At 39.0% G+C, this 18,090-nt stretch overlaps 1 protein-coding gene across 8 annotated transcripts in view; it reads right to left on the minus strand.

The window, feature by feature from the left end:
- The window catches only part of MFF (mitochondrial fission factor), a 32,517-nt gene extending 20,918 nt beyond the window's left edge, over nt 1-11,599 (minus strand). For 4 of the 8 annotated variants that reach the window (XM_011984971.1, XM_011984969.1, XM_011984967.1 and 1 more), the window contains exons 1-4: nt 11,306-11,599; nt 7,891-8,002; nt 5,738-5,958; nt 4,316-4,485 (exon numbers count right to left, since the gene is read on the minus strand). In XM_011984971.1, coding sequence (XP_011840361.1) covers nt 4,316-4,485; nt 5,738-5,918 — 351 coding nt within the window. In that variant the 5' untranslated portion in view covers nt 5,919-5,958; nt 7,891-8,002; nt 11,306-11,599. Of the gene's footprint in view, nt 1-4,315; nt 4,486-5,737; nt 5,959-6,906; nt 7,077-7,890; nt 8,003-10,588; nt 10,710-11,078; nt 11,198-11,305 lie in introns of those variants that run through there. The other 4 variants (XM_011984966.1, XM_011984965.1, XM_011984972.1 and 1 more) reach the window with 4 other exon arrangements.
- Between the last annotated feature and the right edge of the window lie 6,491 nt (nt 11,600-18,090).

An 18,090-nucleotide genomic window follows, 5' to 3' on the forward strand; every position in this document is an offset into this window, starting at 1 on the left:
AGGACCCTTTTAAAATATTCACTGAGTCCCTGGGAGCCCTTCTGCATTTGTTTTAGGATATGCCATGTAGCTATGGTTTTTTGCTTCACATCCTTAGCGTTGTCATATCAACTGAACTGGGCACCAATAACCATCTGCTACTTCTTCACAGTAGAATCACAGGTCTAGGGCCTTCTGCTAGACATTCATGGCTTCTGTGTTATCCTTCAGATTCTAAGATTGCTGCTTTCTAAGTATAATCTGTGTTAAGGGTGGAACTAGCTGGATATTTCTTCTACTCCTTGAGCTCTGGCTGTACATTAGGGACATAACTGCTGTAGAATTTGGCATCCTATGGATGCCATTTGATGGCTTCTGTATAAAGCTGGCGTGGCTTGGAGATAGTTCCATTTCTGAAACCACTCAATGCCTTTACTCTTCCAAAATCAGGTCAGGGTTTACATATGCCAACTGACTTTGCTCCTTCCAGATTAATTCCTAACTATTGACAGTTCTTGTATATCTGCAGTTCAGTGCTCTTCCAAAGGTTTATTATAGAAATGAAGAGTATTCTCATACTTCTCCTCTTTGAAGTAAGAGATGCCAACTTGGGCAAAAGCTTTTACTCTCGTATCTTTAGTCCAGTCTGTTTTTTCTTCCAACTTCAGTGGACTTCTCACAAAGTTTTTAGGGCTTATTGTAGCTGATTTTTTTAAAGCACATCATGGCTTGATTGACAGGATGTAATGGCAGAGTCCACATCTTTGACTTGGTCACATTGTTCAAGGCTGCGTCAAATCTTCTTACAGGCAGCATTTCCAACTCTTTCTGTATAGTTCTTCCTTCTTGTTCTCTGGAAGATCCTTCCCCACTGGCTCCGTTTGGATTCCTTGATGAGAAGAGGTGGTAATGTCAGTGTCACAGCTTCTTTCTCCTCATTGACACGGCCCAGTCTCTTTGACACTAAAAACTGTCATGACTTGGGCATTTTGTATTTCACGCCCAGATAACATGGTTTATTGCACAGTTGCTTTGTTAGTTGATTTCCAAATATTGGTGGAGATCAGACATATTGGAAGCGTTTGTCAACTTCCTCTCTTCCAGCCAAGCCTCCAGATTTTTAAACCCTCTTTAAGCTAAGCGATTATTTATGTTCTATTTTAAGCCCTCCTCAAGAGCTCACCCGGACTCTTTAAGCCAGTTTAAGAACTCAAGTACAGTTGCTTTCTACAAATTTATCCCTTACATCAATCAGGCTTTCAGACAATTTTATTGGCTTCCTTCCTCATAAGCCTTCTCCTGGTAGTCTCTTCGCTTGAGATAGGTCAGTGGTTTTCAGTAGGGGGTGATCTTGCCCTGTAGAGAACATCTGGCAATGTCTGGAGGTATTTTCTTTTTTATTGTGGTAAAACACACATAACATACACAATTTTAACCATTTTGAAGTATACAATTCAGTGGCATTTAGGACACTCACAATGTTGTGTAATCATTACCACTATCTAGTTCCAGAATATTTTCATCAGCCTGAAGGAAACCCCATACTGATTAAGCAGTCACTCTCAATCCCCCTTTCCTCTAACCCCCTGGCAACTACTGATCTGTATCCTGTCTTCATTCATTTGGCCACTCTGGATACTTCATGTAAGTAGAAAAATGCAATATATGGCCTTTGCTGTCTGGCTTCTTAAACTTTACATTTTCAAGGTTCATCCATGTTGTGACATGTATCAGTACCATTTTTTTTTTTTTTTTTTTTTTGGAGACAGAGTCTGGCTCTGTTGCCCAGGTTGGAGTGCAGCAGTGCAATCTCGACTCACTGCTACCTCCGCCTCCCGGGTTCAAGTGATTCTCCTGCCTCTGCCTCCGGAGTAGCTGGGACTACAGGTGTCCACACCACCATGCTCAGCTAATTTCTATATTTTTAGTAGGGTCTCACCATGTTGGCCAGGCTGGTCTTGAACCCCTGACCTCAAGTGATCTGCCTGCCTCAGCCTCCCAAAGTGCTGGGATTGCAGGCATCAGCCACCGCACCCGGCCAGTACCTCATTTTTTTTATGGCTGACTAAGAGTTACTATATGGCTAGATCATGTTTTGCTTATCCATTCATCACCTGATGGACATTTTAGCTGCTTCCACCTTTTCGCTATTACAAACATTTTTGGATATCATGACTTGGAAGATGGTAATGCCATCTTGTAGATAGATACCACAAATGTTGCAAACATTCTACAGTGCAAAAAGATGGCTCTCACCACAAGGAATTATCCAGTCCAAAATGCCAATAGTGCTGAAGTAAAGAAACCCTGGCAACTACTGCAGAATGATTACTACAGAGCAATGTTCTGGGGATCTCACTTTATAGATTCTGAGTAACATCTGAATGAATCATCAATGTTATCAGCACTCAGGGTCTTAATTGCTTCTCTATTTCATTCAATTTCTAGAAGCTACTAGAACTCTGGCTCCCTTACCCCTTCCTCCCTTGCTCACGGCAGTTGAATGCTTGTTGAAGGCTACTGGACCCTTCTATAAGCTTGTATAAACTTAAGTTCAAACCATCATCTTTGCTTTCAATAGGCAGATGGTATTAATCTCAAAAACTCCTCCTTCATTTCAGGATCTGGCTCCTGCCACAGGATTTTAACTCTTTCCTAACAATAACATTTATACATATTGAGCTTTTAACACGAATTAGAACATGTCCTTACATGCATTCTTACATTTAATTCTCACAAAAATCTTAATGCACTTGGCATTATTCTTATCTTTATTTCAGAGATAAGCCCTAGAACTGTTAAATAACTTGCCAAAAGTTATGTGGTTAGTAAATGGCAAAGTAGGTCTTCAAAGTTAGGTCTAATTCTCACACAAACTTTTTTACCCCAGTGTTATATACTCTGGGCATCTATCACATTTGACTAAATATCACAATTAATGCAGGAATGAACCCTGTAGAGTCTTAAAGCCTGGGTCTACTGAGGAAAATCCCGGCAAATTTTCTTCACTCGCTCTTAAAATAATCACTCAGGGAATTGCTTGGGTTGCTTTCAATCAGTTAGGAGCAGCAGAAAGATCAAAAGAAAACCCAAAGAATACAATAAAGAACATTTCTTTCCTGGTAAAATCCTCACTGTAAGACAATTATTTTCACAGGTATAATTCCCAAGGAACTCTGGGGAGTTAGAAAGCTGGGCCTCAAACTGGGAGCGCACTGGATACTTTTGTTTTATGTAACCATCTTGGTAACTTTCATTATTTTCTGCTATTAAAGAATTTTATATCTTCTGTGCGTGTTGATGTCTTTCCCTCACTCATATTATTGTCCTGCTGAAACCAGACAGACAGCAAACTTTTTGAATGCAGGAACTATGTCTCATTAATTCTTACACTGCATATAGTATCTCAGAGATAAAAGTTGAAAAATGTTTGTTAAATAATACAATTCTCCAAGCGTCTTAGTGCCTTTCTGTCATGTAAAGTCTCATATTATTGCTTTTCACCAAACAAATACCTAGAATATCCAAACTGTGTGCATATTACCTCAATTATCTCAGCAGAAACTTACAATCTTAGAACCTAGTCCTAGCAAACTGCATTGCCCTAGACAGTATGCGGGCTTTACCCTCTTTGGAAAGGACTACATGCAAAATGAAACCAGACACAAGCAATACCATCATTAATAAAAACATACGTTTGTACATTGTCTTACACTAGCTTCATGACATGTTAGAAGTTCAGAAGGTATATGAAAAAGATGCAACTCCAGAAATCATCACAGCAAAGAAGCTTCAAAGCTTAGCTGTAAGTCAATGGCAAAGGCAGGATTTGAACTCTGCTACTAACACCTTGTTAGTCTACACTGCTACATTTAGGTCAACTGGCATATTAATGTAATGCAGTATAGGAGCTAACTCAGTAGAAATTTTTTAATCAAGAAGCGAGAATGGGTAGTGTTAAGGGAAAAAGGGCTTTCTTTGTCATGTTTGCTAGACTGATTTTATAACAAAGTGATACATTTACTTTTTATTGCTAAACTCCCAACTTTTTCTTATTATTTAACAAGTAACACCTACCCATAAAGGCTCTTTCTTCAAACCACAGGAACTTAATAATACTTTCCACAAAATTTACATTTTCCTAAAATATAACATTCAAATTTTAAAAATAGCATAATAACTTATTTGGCACATTTGTAAATTAGAATTATTAGTAATGTTCCATATGGAAAGCTTTCATGACATATTGCTAAGGATATGATAAAGCCTCTTCACTCTTCTCTTTTACCTTTGTTTACATTATTTCAAATTCTGGTGCTATTAAAGTTCTACTTACTTCTTCATTTTGAGGGGTTGTAGGAGGTCTTTCTAAATCCAGAAAATCTAGTGGTCTTTCACTTAGCGTAAGTACACGAGGTGGTGTTTTTAGTGCCAGGGGTTTAAAGGGAGTTGACTGAATAAGGTCAAGATCTGCTGGTCTTGAAAATGAAACATCTTCATTATTTCCTAGGAGTTAAGAAAACAGACAAAGAAGAGAAAAGTGGGAGGTTTTTAAAAAAGACAGTGTTTTTTGTTAAAATGTATTTACCTTCTTCTGCTTTTGAATTATACCTCCCAACGAGCATTAGTTTCTTTCAAAATATGCTTCCAGCGTACTGACATTTCACTAATATTTATCACTGTGGTACAGAAATAAGAAATTATGCAATGCATGATATATAACCAAAAAAACTGATATTTAGAATATATAAAACTCTTACAACACCCAATTTTTTAAACTGACAAAACATTCGAATAGACACTTCACAATGAATATATATAAATGGCCAAAAAGCACAAGGGCAGATGTTCAAAATTATTAATAATCAGGGAAATAGAATTAAAATCACGAGATGGCACTACACACCCACTCAAACAGCTAAAATTAAAAAGACTGACAATACAAAATGTTGGCAAGGATGTGGAGCAACTGAAACTCATACATCACTGATGGAATGCAACACCTTACTACAATTTGGAAAATAGTTTAGCAGTCTTTCAAAGTTTAAAATAACTTGTAGTACATAAACCAGCAGTTTCACTCCTAAAGATATGAAAACATATGTCTTCACAAAGACTTGAACCTGAATATTCACAGTGGCTTTAATCCTAACAGCTTCAAACAAAAAGTAATCAATGAATGAAGATGAATGGATAAACAAATTATGGTGTATCTAAACTGAAATATTACTCAGTAATAAAATGGAATGAATAACTGACATATGCAACAACAGAAGAATCTCAAAAACATTACACTGAACAAAAGAAGCCAGATAGGAGTACATACTCTATGATTCCGTTTACATGAAACTCTGGGAAAGACAAATCTAGTCTCTGGCTATAGAAAGGAGACTATGGTTGCCTAGAGTTGAGGGGAAGGGACTGAGTGAGAAAGAGACACAAGGGAACCCTGTAGAGCAACAAAAATGGTCTCTATTTGGACTGTGGTGGTGGTTATATGGGTGTTTACTTTTGTCAAAACTCATCAAGTACACACTTAGAAATGTATACATTTTATGTGTGTAAAACCTCAATAATTAGTTGAATTACTAAAAAATACTGTTTGAAATTCAGACTATAATAATGAATGGAAATTTCAAAAGCATAAAGTTGCATTTTCCAACTCCTTTTCTAAATAACATTTAGAAAAACTCAAGTTTTCATAGAAACATACAAAACAAAGATTTAACAGGCAACCTTCTAAGTAAAGGTGAAATACCTGCCACAACAATCCTCTCCGGAACTTGCATTATCACACTAGCATTTGGAACTCCTTCTTGGAATCCTTGTTCCAGGTCAGCGTTTGGTGGTGCTACTTTTAACTTTTCTGGGACCCTCATTCGCTGACTAATGCCTTCAGTATATTCCATTTCGTACTGAATTCGACTAATTTCTGCCATCTCAGCAGCAGTAGGAGAAGGAAATGTTGCCCCACTCACCCTGTGGGAGAAAAATTTAAAGACAGGGCTGACTGTTAAAATGTCAGTCTCCTCTAAGTAGAGTAGCGAAGTTAGAAGACAATACCTTATAGAAAGAGAGAAAGGAAACTTCTCATTTGCAAGTACTGAACACATACAAAGCAAAAATAAAAGATGAAAGAAAATGATTTCCTCGACAAAATGCCTTCTTACTTATCAGCTGAAACTGTACCTTGAGGAAAGGAAACTTCTCATTTGCAAGTACTGAACACATACAAAGCAAAAATAAAGGATGAAAGAAAATGATTTCCTCAACAAAATGCCTTCTTACTTATCAGCTGAAATTGTACCTTGATATTGCTTAGCAGTAAATTTTTAAAATTATTATAGAATTACAACACAAATGTGTACATACACATACATACACACACTCTCTCTGCATAAATAAATATGCATGCTGCTTGTAACTAAAAAAATGCCTGCAATAAAATTTAAACTTAAATTTCCTCATCAATTTGAGGGAAAGCTGCTTGGACTTTAAAAATTAAAAATCACTGTCAAGCATGAAAAAATAAAACCTTTAAATGACAAATGCATCGGTTATTCAAAACCTTTAAATGACAGATGCATAAAATTAACTCTGAATTTACTAAAAAAGAAGACGCAACTCCCTGAAAATCACATCATACAAATTAAAACTTCTCTTAATGACTGAGATGCAATGAATACCAAATTTAGAATTTGTAATAATAAATCCTCATGTTTGTATTCATTTTTGGAGGAATTGAAAGTTTTACACTATTAATTTGTATTTAATATCATATTTACAAGTGTATTTTTTTTTAATGCAGTAGAAAGAATGTTGCCACCAATACAAAAGCTGATAAATATGTAAAACAGCATGGTTAGCTTTGAAGCCATTGTCTCTCAAACCTGTAATCCCAGCTCAACTGAATAAAATTTCACTGACCTTCCTAGTGGTGTGTCACTGCTTGTTCTTTTAATCATTTTAATACAGTAAATACACGTCTATAATAGCTATTAAAATACTGCTACCCTGTAGTTCAGTTTACACAACAACTCCCCTACACATCTAAACTTTCTTTGGAGGTGTACATAACACGGACACTGTTTTTCCAGCTGTAAAAAAGAAAGAATAAAAATCAGTATTTCAACAATTCATTTCGTAAGAAAACTATGAAAAAAGTAAATATCTACTTAAAATGACTTTTGGATTTGAACATGGCTTAGGGCTTGATTTGAGAAACCAATTTTCAAATCTATCCTAAGAAGAGTTTTTCTATACCTCAAAAATCATAGACAGTTTCAAGCACAGTCACTGTCTTATGATTTTGCAAACAGGATACAGAGAAGCTGTATCAAATATATATACAAATGTGAAGTCAGGCTAGAAAAAAAACAATACTGCCATAAAACTCCTCTAATCATCATACACCAAAGGGGAAAAAATCCTTTTTTAAGACTAAGCCCAAATGAAGAAATCATGAAGGGAATACAAAGGGTAAAAAGTAAATGTAACTGAGATAGCCTACAAATGTGACGTCTAATGGTTTCTTTAAATAGAAATAAACTTCGAAATTTAGTGTGAACTTCAAATGGAAATTACACTCAATTTTTCACAAAGACATTATATATAAATAAAGGGCATAAAAAGTTAAACACAGTATACACGACTTTACCACGGCTAAGGTACTTCCTAAACTCCACGCTGGAGATAGAGCCCCACCCTAAGCCCCCGCCTCACTGAGATGCCTAGCAGAGTTCTTAGAGGTTCTCAGGACACTCAGCCCCAGCAACTGGTTTAACTATGACTGCTAACTCACATCTTTTATTCTTTAACAAAAAATCTCTGGGGACACAGATCTTTCAGGATTTGGCATGCAGACGATTTAAAGACTAAGAAAGTAAGCCAAAAGGGACAATTTTTACTCACAAATGTGTACCAACTACTGCTTGCTATTTGGCACTATCTGCTTCTGTGCTTCATATTAAATCCTTTAACTTGCTTCAATGTGCATGTGCTGGATTGAGAGCCACTTTTGTCCCTGGGGAAGAAAAACAGGGGCTAATTGAGAAACTAGATGACACCACTACTAGGGATTCATTATTGGAAATTCTCCAAATGGTAACAGTCACAGAGATGTACAACCTGACATCAAGAGACCAGTAAAAGAAAGAAAGAAAAAAACGAAGCTTACCACCAATCTTAGTTCCACAGATGGGGTCCTATAACTATTCATTAGTTAAGGCAATATAAAAGACTAGCTCTGGCATTATTTCTGATTTGTGTGTAGAAAAATGCGGCAGATGAAAAATATGTAAGTTTAAATGAATTTAATACTTATGTGTATATATGCATATAGGTACACATAGATGTTAAAGAGGAACAAATGCATTGTAAAATTTTTTTTTTTTTTTTTTTTTTTGTCACCCAGGCTAGATTGCAATGGAGCAATCACTGCTCACTGAAGCCTTGATCTCAGGGACTCATGTGATCCTCCTGCCTCAGCCTCCTGAATAGCTGGGACTAGAGGCGTATGCCACCACACCCAGCTAATTTTTGTATTTTTTATAGAGGCACAGTCTTACTATGTTGCTCAGGCTGATCTCAAACTTTTAGGCTCAAGAAATCCTCCCATCTTGGTCTCCCAAAGTGCTGGGATTACAGGTGTGAGCCACCGTGCCCGGCCGGTTTAAATTTTCATTCCCTTACAATGTTAAAATTTTGAACCAGTAACTCAGGTACTCGGTACAAAGTACACAAGCTATACAGAGAAAAGGAAGTGTCCCACTTCCAATCCTATCTTTAACCACCCAGGTTCCCACAGGCAACCTTTATAATCAATTTTCGTGCATCATTCTAGATGAGATGCTCTTCTAATACTTGTGTGTATCTCAAGCATAGCAAAAGCTCGTATTCAGAACTAACATTGAAAACAGCTACCTCAAAAAGATTATAGCCTTTGGTCATTATAAACTGAAGTTTTATAATAATAAACGAGGAGCAAGTAGCTAGAACCTCAGTATCTCCTTGAAACGTGCTTTCTCTTCAGTCCATTCATCGCATTTCAGTCTTATGAACTTTCTAGTAGTACGTCTCATAGGTCTCACTAGTATATTTCGTTCTATAGCAACATCTTTTCTTAGGAGAATCTCCGAGTTTGTGAAAAACTATTGACTTAGAAAATAAAGGTGGATACTGAAATGCCAACTTCTGGAAAAAGCCAAATTCTCCTGTAGCTGAACTACTTAAATGTAAAAAGTAACCAGAACTTTTCTGCTAAGACTTAACACTGTACTATCCCAATTATTGGGTTTTCTGCTTAAAAACCAATCCAAATCTAATTTTTTCTCCCTCATTAGACTGTGGCATTTCTGATAATATCTTTTGGCAATAAATAAACTTCTCATCATTTGGTGTTGATATGTTAATTCCAGAAGTTTTGTAACTTAGAATCCAGTAGGCAACCAGTACGTGATTCTGTTATATAACATAACAAAGGAGGCAAAATCTCTCAGAATCACAGGTGATTTCAGATTTCTACTTTCTAAGCCCAGTGGTTTCCAAACACCAGTAACTAACTAGACAAACTCATGGTTTTTTTCTTTTTCCCATATTCACAGAGTACATTAACTTTTTGCTACAGTTAATTTTTTAACTCGACTTTTTAAAATCAAAAAAGTATTGTAAAAGAAAATTTTGTATCACTACCTTAAACCATGGCTGTACATATATAAATACAGATTGCAAAGACATCCTATTACAAAAAAATCCTCATTCACATACCACCTAGAGTCAAGTCACATGTCACTAGTGGAAAGTGTACCAATTTTGGGACACAGTGATTCTAGTCTAACTTCCTCATTTTCTGTATTAGAACACTGGAAGCCAGAAAGCCTAGGAAGTAACTGAAACAACTTGAGGCAAACTGACTGTGGTTGCAAATGTTTATATACTTCTCAAAGACAAACACACAAAAACAAAACCAAAAAAAACCCTCCAGTACTTCACCACCTACCGTGTGGCCCTAGTTCACATAGATGGGCCACTCTGCACACCGTGTTTCAGTTCTCTTTCGAAGAAACTATATTTAAAAAGTCACTGCAAACTTTGAAAACTATATATTAATGAACTTTAAAATAAGGTTATGAATCCACAGCAAAGTTTCAACACCAGAAGAGAGGAGAGCGAGGACTACACTTTGTAATTCTGAAAGGAGGCAGCTCTATCAGACAGGAAGGGAGAGAACACAATTTCCTTTTGGAAAGAAGAACAAAACCAAAATACAAGCCTTTGAAACCAAAAGATAGCAGGTCCCCCAAGCAATTTAATTGCATGGGAAGACTACTAAGTATAACTAAATCGTCCTAATTTTCCTAAGGGTTTTTCTTTTGGGAATCTCATTAGCCAACGGAATTGAGGCAGAAAAAATGTTTTTCACGCAGGGAGAGAAAACATTCGTGATTATTCTAAGTCTCTCGGTGGATGAGAGGCCTGAATACAAATGGTTCTATATTTGGGCAGAAGGGCCAGAAAGCTTTTTTTTTTCCCCCCTCTTTAATCTTCTCCAATGAAAACATGTCACTTTTGAAAGGGTGCTCTTCCCTCGAGAATGCCCTTTGCTTCTAACTTTGTGGGACGTAGACAGGGGTGTTCTTTTACGATAATAATAATAGTAGCACACGTCCTGCAGAGGAAGGTCAGAAGCCCGGCGGAACAGGAACCGCAGTTTTCCTCCGGCTTCCCAGCTCCTGGAAGGAAACCCGAGAGCAACCGCCTGCAGCCACATCTGCGAGCAAGGATGCTCACAGACGGGCAGGGTGGCCCGCAGCCACCCGCGATGCCACAACCTGGGCTTCCAACAGGGCCCTTCTTTTCCAACATGTACTTGCCACAAAACAACACAAAAACCTCCTTTTAGACAGGGCAGATTTAAGGTCATCCTGTAAGGTGTCAGGGACTTGGCAGGGAAGGATGAGTGAAGATTTACAAAGCCCGGCGTTCACGCTCACGGGACTCCCGCTGCTTCCCAAACCCCTATTTTCTAGTCGGAAAAGTCCAATTAATCCACAAAAGGAGACGCCGAACCACACAGGGTGAAGAGGTTCGCCCAAAAACACCTGCAGAAGGCCCTTCTCTCCCTCGCTCTCCTCGGGGACTCAAGGTCCCGGGGACGAGGAAAGACCAGGGTGGAAGGCAAGAGGCCCGGGGACGGGACTCGGGTCAGGGAGACACTACCGGGGGGCCCGGGCCACCGCGGGTCCCTCTGTTGGCCGGAGGGTCTCGGCAGCGGCGTTAGGCCTGGCAGCCAGCTCGGGCGGCGGGTCGCGAAGAGGTCAGCACTCACCCCTGGGCCCACAGGAGGGTCCCGGCGAGGACCGCCGCCCTCCGGCTCCCGGGGCGCTCGAGTGGGCGCTCTCAGAGGCGGTTGGCCGAGAGCACGGAGGCGCCCAGAGCACGGAGGCGCCCAGGAACAGCACCGGCGGAGCGGCCCGCAGAGGGCCAGGGCAGAAGCGCGAAAGGCCGTGGGTAGCCCCTTCAGGGAGCCGTAGCGGAAGAGTGTTCGTGGTCATGTGACGCGGAAAAGGGCGGACGTGCGGCCCACGCACTGGAACGGGTCCACGGTAAGCGATGCGCAGACATCTTTGTTGTGGGCTGACAGCAGGTGACGCCTCTTGCGGTTAAGTTTAATTCACACTTCGGCTTTATTAGATTTTGTAATCTTTAAGAACCTGGTGTTTGCAAGGTAAACCTTCGGTAGCCAATTAGAATAACTATTTCAGGACCATCTGCATCAAAATTTCTGTGCTGTGAGGCTTAGGAATCCTCATATGTAAATCAGCTCCGCGGGTGATTCCATGCATTCCAATTTGATACTTCTTAAGCCCTCAGATGATCAGACCTTGTCTTCCATGAGAATTCCGGGAGAGGGGAAGTTAGGTTTCACAGCAGTTGGCAGCGTCGTTTAGCTTTGGGAGAGCGCTCTCTGCTTCTGAACACCCAACCACGGACTCTCCCCCCAGGAAGCCCTTGCTTAGAGCGGGGAAGAATGGTACCGTGCTTGTCAGCTTGGGAAGGCACTGAAGACAAATAATGGAATATTTTATATGCCTTGGTTTTCACAACCGCCTAAAGGTGTGCACATGACTTACGTACTCCTGTGCGATCTAATTGATACTTTAGAGATGTTACCATTCTTCAAAATGATTTGGGAAGCCCTCTGAATTGGGTTCTTGAGCTTCCTAACACTTGTGTAGGGAAAGTGAAATATTTCCTCTTCCCTCTTGAGGTCTTGGCTGGGCCTAAGAATTAAACTGATGAGGAAAAGAGTCAAACTCTGTAAAATATTTGAAGAGATTTATTCTGAGCCAAATATGAGTGACCATGGCCTGTGACAGAGCCCTCAGGAGGTCCTGAGAACATATGTCCAAGGTGGTTGGGGAACGGCTTGGTTTTATATATTTTAGGGAGGCGTGAAACATCAATCAAATAAATTTAAGAAATACATTGGTTTGGTTCAGAAAGGCGGGAGAACTCAAAGCAGGAGCTTCTAGACTGTAGGTAAATTTAAACATTTTCTGGTTGGCGTTTGGAGACCTGGGATCCATAGAAAGGAAATGTTGAGGTTAAAATAAAAGATTGTGGAGACCAAGGTTCTTTTGAAGTCTTATAGTGGCTGCCCTTAGAGACAATGAATGACAAATTATCCTATTCAGATATTTAGAAGGTGCTAGACTCTTACATAATCTGTTTAGGATTGGGAGGACCTGGAAGAAAATGATATAGCTATGTTAATAGAAATTCTATGTAGATGCAGATTTTCCCCCAACAAAGGACAGCTTTGCAGAGCCATTTCAAGATATGTCAAAAACTGAAAACAATGTTTTGGGGTAAAATATTTTGATTTTGTTTCTTGTCTCGTTATGCCAGTGTCAGATTGGAAAGTAAGTCACAATATATAGGGTTAAATAAAAGCCATCTGATGAGAATTTATGGATTGTAGGGCATGACTCCCTAGACCCCTTAGATAGGAATTTGAGCAAGATTAAAAAAAAAAAAAAAAATCAAGAGCTTAGTCTCCGCTGATGTAAAATAGAGACGTAAAACATAACAGGAGGAAAGCATACAAATTTTATTTAGTAATTTTTACATTTACATTGGAACCTTCCCTAGAAAAATGGAGACCCAAATTAACAGTTGGACCCTAAGTGCTTTTTGGGTCTCCATTTTTCTAGGGAAGACTAAAAAGAGTAGTAAATTGTGAAAATGTGAGAAAACAAGCAAATTTGGGTTAGTGCAGTTAATGCAGAAGTGACTAAGAAGATAAAGGTTGTTGTAACAAAGTGAAAATAAAAATCCGTAAATTTGTGCAGATACAGCTCAGCTTTGACTCCGTGTCTCAGGTGTTGAGAACATCTCCCTTCCTCCTTGTACAGGGAGGGCACCTTTCATGCAGAATTTTTATCTCCTGCTTTGAGGAAGGAAAAAGGAAAGCCACAGTGCTCTTTTTGCATTTGCTTTTGTTTTTTCAAGTGCCTTTGACTGCAAAATAATCTTTATGCCAAAGTGCCATATTTTGGATTGGCATATCCTACTATTGACCGAGCAGAAGCCCTGCCGTTTTAAAGTGTCGCTTGATCAAAAACCACCTAAATCCAACCCAAAGGGCATTAACCTAATGGCTAATGTCAGTATGACCATAAACCACAAATGACACCTCCAACCAGAAACATTCCAACCCTGAGATAAACCCCTCTCCCACCAGACACATGCCCGTCCCAAGATAACCTTCCCTCTGACTGGAGTGATGTCAGCCTCAAGATAACCCTTCCCCTCCAACCAGAGACATTCCAACCCCATGATAAACTTCTCCTCCACGCAGAAACAGTCCAAGCCTGTGATAAGCTCTCTCACTCTAAACCCTTAAATACTCTTAGTCTGTAAGAGAGAATGCTTCTGACTGAAATTGGCCAGAAGCCCCTCTCAGGTTTATTCTCCAAAATAAACCTATCTTTGACTGTTGAGCAACTTTTTGTGTTTCTCTCTTCTTTCTTTAACTCTTACAACTACCCTACAGAGACAAATAAGCCTTTAAGAATAGATTGATTTTAGGAATAATCAGTCATTCCAAGTCAATCTTTTGTGGGAAGATAGAGATCAAGTTGGGAGATCATGTATTAGGTTGGTTCTGAGGACTAAGCTCCAATTTTTTTAATCTTGCCCAAATTCCTGTCTAAGGGGTTTGGGGAGTCATGCCCTCCAAACCATAAATTCACATCAGATGGGTTTTATTTAACCCTATATATCATGACTTACTTTCCAATCTGACTCTGGCACAACAAGGAAGAAAATCAAAATATTTTACCCCAAAATATATTTCCTTGCCATACCTTGAAATTGTCCTGCAAAGTCTCTTGTGGGAAAAATCCACATTCTGTGGAGAATCCCCTTTCCCCTTTGTTTTCCTTCCTTCCTTTCCAGATCTAGGAGATAATCAGCTAAGAGCCAGGCACCCTTTTAGTTCTGATAAGAAACATTTTACAACCTACTCTCTCTCTAAAGTCTGGTGAGAGCTTCCTCTGCACAATAAAACTGGAACTCCACAGTCCTTTATCTTAACCTGAACATTTCCTTTCTGTGGATCCCAGGTCTTCAGATAAACTCAACCAATTATCAACCAGAAAATGTTTAAATTTACCTATAGCCTGGAAGCCCCCACTTTAAGTTGTCCTGCCTTTCTGAACCAAACCAATGTATTTCTTAAATGTATTTGATTGATGCCTCATGCCTCCCTAAAATATGGAAAGCCAAACTGTACCTCGACCACCTTGGGTACATGTTCTCAGGACCTCCTGAAGACTGTGTCATGGGCCATGGTCACTCATATTTGGCTCAGAATAAATTTCTAAAAATATTTTATGGAGTTTGACTTTTTTCATCAACAGTGCAAAGGTAATTGCAGTTTGCCATTACTGTCAATGGCAAAAACCACAATTACTTTTGCACCAACCTATAATCATAACCTTTAAAAACTTTAGAAATGATGTTCCTCCTGCTTCCACTAACCTTTCCACTTCTTAGTTACTTACAATTTGGCTTTTAATCCTGTACTCCCCTCAAAGAAAAACATTTTGAAATAACTTTCAAACGAAGATTGTGATCCAATTACCAAACCCGATGGCTTCTCCCATAAACCTCATTGTCCTTTATCTTCCTGCATCATTTTGTTTTTGTTAAATTAAATGAGACAATGTTGTGCTCAAAGTACCTAACACTGTCTAGTAGACAATTCTCAGAGAAAAGGCATTTTCTCTTCCTTATATAGGAACTCTACTCCCTCATTTTATGTAATATATGTTTATATTTAGTATATATATATTTAGTATATTTATGTATATATAATATATATTCCTTTTTTTCACCATTAATGTGGACATTCCTGTCTTATGTTTTAATCCATCATTGACTATTTTTGCAACCATGGTTGCCTCAAATGTTTTGTGGGAAAGGGTGGTATATAAGTTATCTCATCCATCTAGTCTTTCCCTGTTGTACTGCTTCTAGCCAATTCTATTCAAATGTGCCATTGGAGCTTTGATCCCAGCAGGGTTTCTAACTCAAATTTTTTCCACTCTTCTCACTCCAGATGCTATCTTCTGAATTCCTTTTTTTTTCAGTTAATGGCCAGGTTATTTTTCCAGTCATCAGGGTTCAAAGTACTGAAGTTATCTTTCACTGTCACCCAAGTCCCATGTGATGGTTAATTTTAGGTGTCAACTTGACTGTATTAAAGGATACTCAGATAGCTGGTAAAGCTTTATTTCTGGATATGTCTGTGAGAGTGTTGCTGGAAGACATTGACATTTTAATGAAGGGATTCAGTAAGGAAGATCTGCTCTTACCAATGTGGGTAGGCACTAGTTAATCAGTTGAGGGCCCATATAAAACAAAAAGGCAGAGGCAAGACAAATTTGCCCTCTCTCTTCTGGAGCTGGGACACTTCTCTTGCCCTTGAACATGAGATCTACAGATTCTCCAGTCTTTGAACTCCAGGACTTGCACGAGTAGTGCCCACATTCTCAGGTCTTCAAACTTGAACTCAGCCATGCTACTAGTTTTCCTGGTTCTCCAGCTTGTGGATAGCATATTGTGGGATTTTTCAGCCTCCAGAATTGCATGAGCCAGTTTTCACAATAAATCCCTTCTCATAGATCTGTCTTTCTTTCCACGTATGCCTTTTTTTTTGTTTTTTGTTTTTTGTTTTTTGTTTTTGAGACAGAGTTTCACTTTTGTTGCCCAGGCTGGAGTTCAACAGAGGGATCTCGGCTCACTGCAGCCTCTGCCTGTGGTTTCAAGCAATTCTCCAGCCTCAGCCTCCTGAGTAGCTGGGATTACAGACACCCACCACTACACCCAGCTAATTTTGTGTGTGTGTGTATTTTTAGTAGAAATGGGGTTTCACCGTGTTGGCCAGGCTGGTCTCAGACTCCTGACCTCAGGTGATCCACCTGCATCGGCCTCCCAAAATGCTGGGATCACAGGCATGAGCCACTGCGCCCAGCCACACCATCATTTTTTTTTTTTTTTTTTTTTTCCAAATTCAACTTTTATTTTAGATTCAAGGGGTAAATGTGCAGGTTTGTTACATGGGTATATTGTGTATACCCATGAGGTATAGGGTTTAGGGTATGAATGTTCTTGTCACTCAGATAGTGAGCATAATACCCACTAGGTAATTTCTCAGCCCTTTCCCCCATCCCTCTCGCCCATGTCTAGTAGTTCCTAATGTCTATTGTTGCCATCTTTATGTCCCTGTGTTCCCAATGCTTAGCTCCCACTTCTAAGTGAGAACATGTGGTGTTTGGTTTTCTGCATCTGTGTTAATTCACTTAGGATAATGGTCCACCTGCATCCATGTTGCTGCAAAGGACATCATTTCTTCCTTTTTTATGGCTGTGTAGTATTTCATGGTGTGTATGTACCACAATTTCTTTAATCCACCGTGAATGGGCGTCTTGGTTGATTCCCTGTCTTTGCCATTGTGAATAGTGCTGTGATGAACATATGTCTTTTTGGTAAAATGGTTTATTTTCCCTAGTATCCTTCATCCTTTAGATTCTCCCTCTTCAATGCTAACTTTCTGCTTTATCTGTTCTGTTCCTACTCCTAGATGATCACCCATCATCTGGGCTGTTATCCTTTTAACTGGCCTCCTCATCCCCAATATTTTTCTTTCTCCAATTCTTGTTAGACATTGGGTCTACATAGGACCCTACGTTTACAAATTGTGGCATCTCAAATATGAAGCCCCAGTTTCAAAGGAAATTGATGATTTATAGCTATCTTCCAATTCAAAAGTTCATCACAGCAATCCAGTAATTTTTAAAAACATTTGAAACCATGAAATAGCCTAGCAAGTACCATCTATTAAATATTGGATCTTCCAGGTTATTGTTTATATGGTAATTCCACTCTTTTGCTCAAAATCTTCACTGAATCTCTAGTAGCAATCAATGAAGTACAAGTTCAACCTGGTATTCTACACCCTAGCCAACATGGTCTTAACCTCCTGCCATGCTACTTTATTTACCACTGTGTATGTATATAAATATATATCATATATTCTTGACCATTAATTGTTCCCTGAGATTGCCTCATCTCTTCCTAACTACTTAGCTTCATTTGTGCTGTTTCTGCCACATGGAATGCCACCGTGCTTCTGACCATCTTCTGCTTCTTGAAATCCTAACTGCCTTTAAATGACCACTGAAAATATCTCCTCTTTTTATGAATTATTTCCTGAGGCCTCCAACTTTTGAACCAGTATTTGTTGTCCCTTAGAGCATTTAATCATGTTCTGTCTAGTATTAAAGTTATCCATGTATTTGTCTTATTTTCCCCTACCAGATTGTAAACTCTATGCTTGAGATCAAGGTCTGTGTCTCACTCATCTAAGTGTATGCTGTGGAGCCAAACGTATTAAGCATGTTGTAGGTCTCAGATATAAAATAATGAGACCTAGCTCCTTATTTGGCTCAAAAATTGGAATTGAAGATACTACAATTCCAAAGCAATCATTCTAAAAAGGTTTTGAGCAGTCAGCATTTTTTTTTTTTTTTTTTTTTGAGACGG

The sequence above is a fragment of the Mandrillus leucophaeus genome, unplaced genomic scaffold (genome assembly GCF_000951045.1).
Source record: "Mandrillus leucophaeus isolate KB7577 unplaced genomic scaffold, Mleu.le_1.0 Scaffold277, whole genome shotgun sequence".
Lineage (NCBI taxonomy): Eukaryota > Metazoa > Chordata > Mammalia > Primates > Cercopithecidae > Mandrillus > Mandrillus leucophaeus.